This window comes from Limulus polyphemus, unplaced genomic scaffold (assembly GCF_000517525.1).
Source record: "Limulus polyphemus unplaced genomic scaffold, Limulus_polyphemus-2.1.2 Scaffold2746, whole genome shotgun sequence".
In the NCBI taxonomy this organism is placed as follows: Eukaryota; Metazoa; Arthropoda; class Merostomata; order Xiphosura; family Limulidae; genus Limulus; species Limulus polyphemus.
The window spans coordinates 79,862-82,862 of record NW_013668356.1 but is presented as its reverse complement, the minus strand read 5'-3'; the positions used below and the strand labels follow the sequence as shown (position 1 = coordinate 82,862).

Sequence of the window (3,001 nt, the reverse complement as noted above, 5' to 3'; positions counted from 1 at the left end):
GTTTGGGTTCAGTTTCTTCACACATCTTGTTTACTCTTCATTATAACACAAACTTTATTACCTGTTACAGGAACACACCGTGTTATCTCGTTGACAAATGGAATCAATGATAACACTAACTCTCTTCGTTTGTTGAATTTCGTGCAAAGCTACACGAGGGCTATCTGTGCTAACGTCTAATTTAGCAGTGATAGACTAGAGGGAAGGCAGCTAGTCAACACCACCCACCAACAAATAGTGAGATCGACCGTCACATTATAACGTCCCACAGTCGAATCATTTCGTTTTGCTTCGTTTGTTTGCAGTTAAGCAAAAATCTGCACAATGGGCGACGTGTGTTCTGCCCACCACGGGTATCGAAACCAAGTTTATAACGTTGCCAGACACCGCTGTGCAACTGAGGAGTTTCGCTTTGCTAAAGAAGATCTATCTTATTTTGTTTTCAAGTTAGAGCTATTAAAGTTATGGTTTGTTTTGAATTTCGCGCTAAGCTACACGAGGGCTATCTGTGCTAGCCGCGTCTAATTTTGAAACGATACACTAAAGGGAAAGCAGCTAGTCAACACCACCTTCCGCCAACTCTTGAGCTATTTCTTATCAACGAATAGTGGGTTTGAACGTCACTTTATAACGCCCTCTCTGCTGAAATGGCGAACTGGTTCAGTAACGAGTATTGATCCTATAACCTGCAGATTGCGAGTCGAGCGCCCTCACCACCAGACTATATTAGATCTAATAATGACTAATGAGTTCATTTTCAGTTTGAATCAATGTAAGTAGTTTGCTTTGATCAGAAGTTAATGATAATTAAATCTATATGATATCACGTTAATGATAATTATATCTATATGATATCACGTTAATGATAATTATATCTATATGATATCACGTTAATGATAATTATATCTATATGATATCACGTTAATGATAATTATATCTATAGTGATATAAAATAAAGTGATAACTATATCCATATTGTCGATTAATTCAGCACTCCAAAAAGAGTTTTAAAAAATGCTCAAAATAAAACCCGAAATCACTTGGTAAGAAAAAGTGGTGAAATTAAAGTCACTCAATCCCCCAATGTGTAACTAACTGAATTTCTTTCTTCAAGGTAGTACCATATACATTTTTTTACTAACTAACCTTGATTATATAGCCGATAAGATTGAGAACTTATAACGCTAAGATACTGGATTGGCTGGTTGTGCAGCTTTGTGTTTATATATCCAAAAACATAAATTATATTATGTTAACTTATATATATTACATAAACCTACAGGTTAATACTGACTAGATTTTCACTCTAATAGTGTATGTAAATTCATATTGTTTTAGCATTTATATAGTTTAGAATCAACTATATTGCAGGTTAGAAACGTTTACACTTCGACTAGCTGTCTCCAAAAGGAAGACCACGAGAAACCTTCAGAAACTTAAAATGTGGACCCTTCGAATATTTTCGCTAATTGTATCGCTCCAGTACCTTTCATTAGCTGCGGGTGAGTTATCTGTTATTCAATGTGAAGCCTAAACCAGTAATACGAGATATATCATTTTATAAATATACAATTGTGAGTTGTGCTTACTTTCTCACCGATATTTGACCAAAAAGAAAAAATCACATTAGTAAGTATTTAGTAAGCAACGGTTAAAAACTTGTATGAATTATAAAGAAAATTTAAATGTATCTATGATATCGTTACTTCAACAACGATTTTTTCTATATATTAATAATATTAACAATAATATTGACATTACATATTTTAGTTTCATATAAACATTACACCATTTTCAACTATTTGTAGACTCAATACCACATTTGCATCACGTTTAAATATTTCAATAACTTTATTAAAAGGTAACGTTACAATAATGTTTCAACTTATCCACCACACAATTATTAAAAGGTAACGTTACAATAATGTTTCAACTTATCCACCACACTTGTGTGGTGGATAAGTTACAATAATGTTTCAAAATTATTAAAAGGTAACGTTATTAAAAGGTAACGTTACAATAATGTTTCAACTTATCCACCACACAATTATTAAAAGGTAACGTTACAATAATGTTTCAACTTATCCACCACACTTGTGTGGTGGATAAGGGACAGAAATACGCTTTTTTCCAAATTATTGTATACAAGTTCCAGAAAATAGAGTCAAATTTCACGTAGGTCTCCACACTTCGCGTAATGATCTTAATTCCTAATTGGTATACTTAATGATATTTTGCGCATCATGGAATTAAGCTAACCTTAACATAATCATTTCATTTTTTTGCTATCAATTTCAAGTGTAATTAATATTTCAGTTTGATTCACAAAAGAAACTGGTTGATAATCGATACCAGGCAGAGGATTACCTGTCATGAAAGCTTTAATTTTTCATAACCCTTCAACTGATTAATGTGAAATAGGAGTTTAGGTGATATAATTCTGTATTGCTCAGATGCAAGTCTCTAGATGCCCATAGGAATGCTGTCATTACTACAGATGAATTGTTTATTATATATCTCAACTGCAACCATTTTTACTGTAGGCTTGAAACACTTATTCTGATTCTGTACCTTCTTGAAGCTATAGTTGAAGCCCCCTGGTGGGAAAAGATAAGATGACTTATTTGCCAATATACTATATTATTAACAAAAAAAACGAACAATAAGTTTATTGTAAAACATAAAACATTTTTTATTTTGTGTCATTTTTTAATTTATGCAAAGTGTTGGTCCTCGTGGTTTTAACTACTTTATCATGTTGAAGTGTTGGTCCTCGTGGTTTTAACCACTTTATACATCTTGAAGTGTTGGTCCTCGTGGTTTTAACCACTTTATACATCTTGAAGTGTTGGTCCTCGTGGTTTTAACCACTTTATACATCTTGAAGTGTTGGTCCTCGTGGTTTTAACCACTTTATACATCTTGAAGTGTTGGTCCTCATGGTTTTAACCACTTTATACATCTTGAAGTGTTGGTCCTCGTGGTTTTAACCACTTTATAC

At 33.0% G+C, this 3,001-nt stretch overlaps 1 protein-coding gene across 1 annotated transcript in view; it reads left to right on the top strand.

The window, feature by feature from the left end:
• The first annotated feature begins 1,409 nt into the window (after nucleotides 1-1,409).
• LOC106467806 (irregular chiasm C-roughest protein-like) overlaps nucleotides 1,410-3,001 on the top strand; it is a 73,189-nt gene continuing 71,597 nt past the window's right edge. Inside the window, exon 1 of the mRNA XM_022396002.1 lies at nucleotides 1,410-1,502. Coding sequence (XP_022251710.1) covers nucleotides 1,442-1,502 — 61 coding nt within the window. The 5' untranslated portion in view covers nucleotides 1,410-1,441. The remainder of the gene's footprint in view (nucleotides 1,503-3,001) is intronic.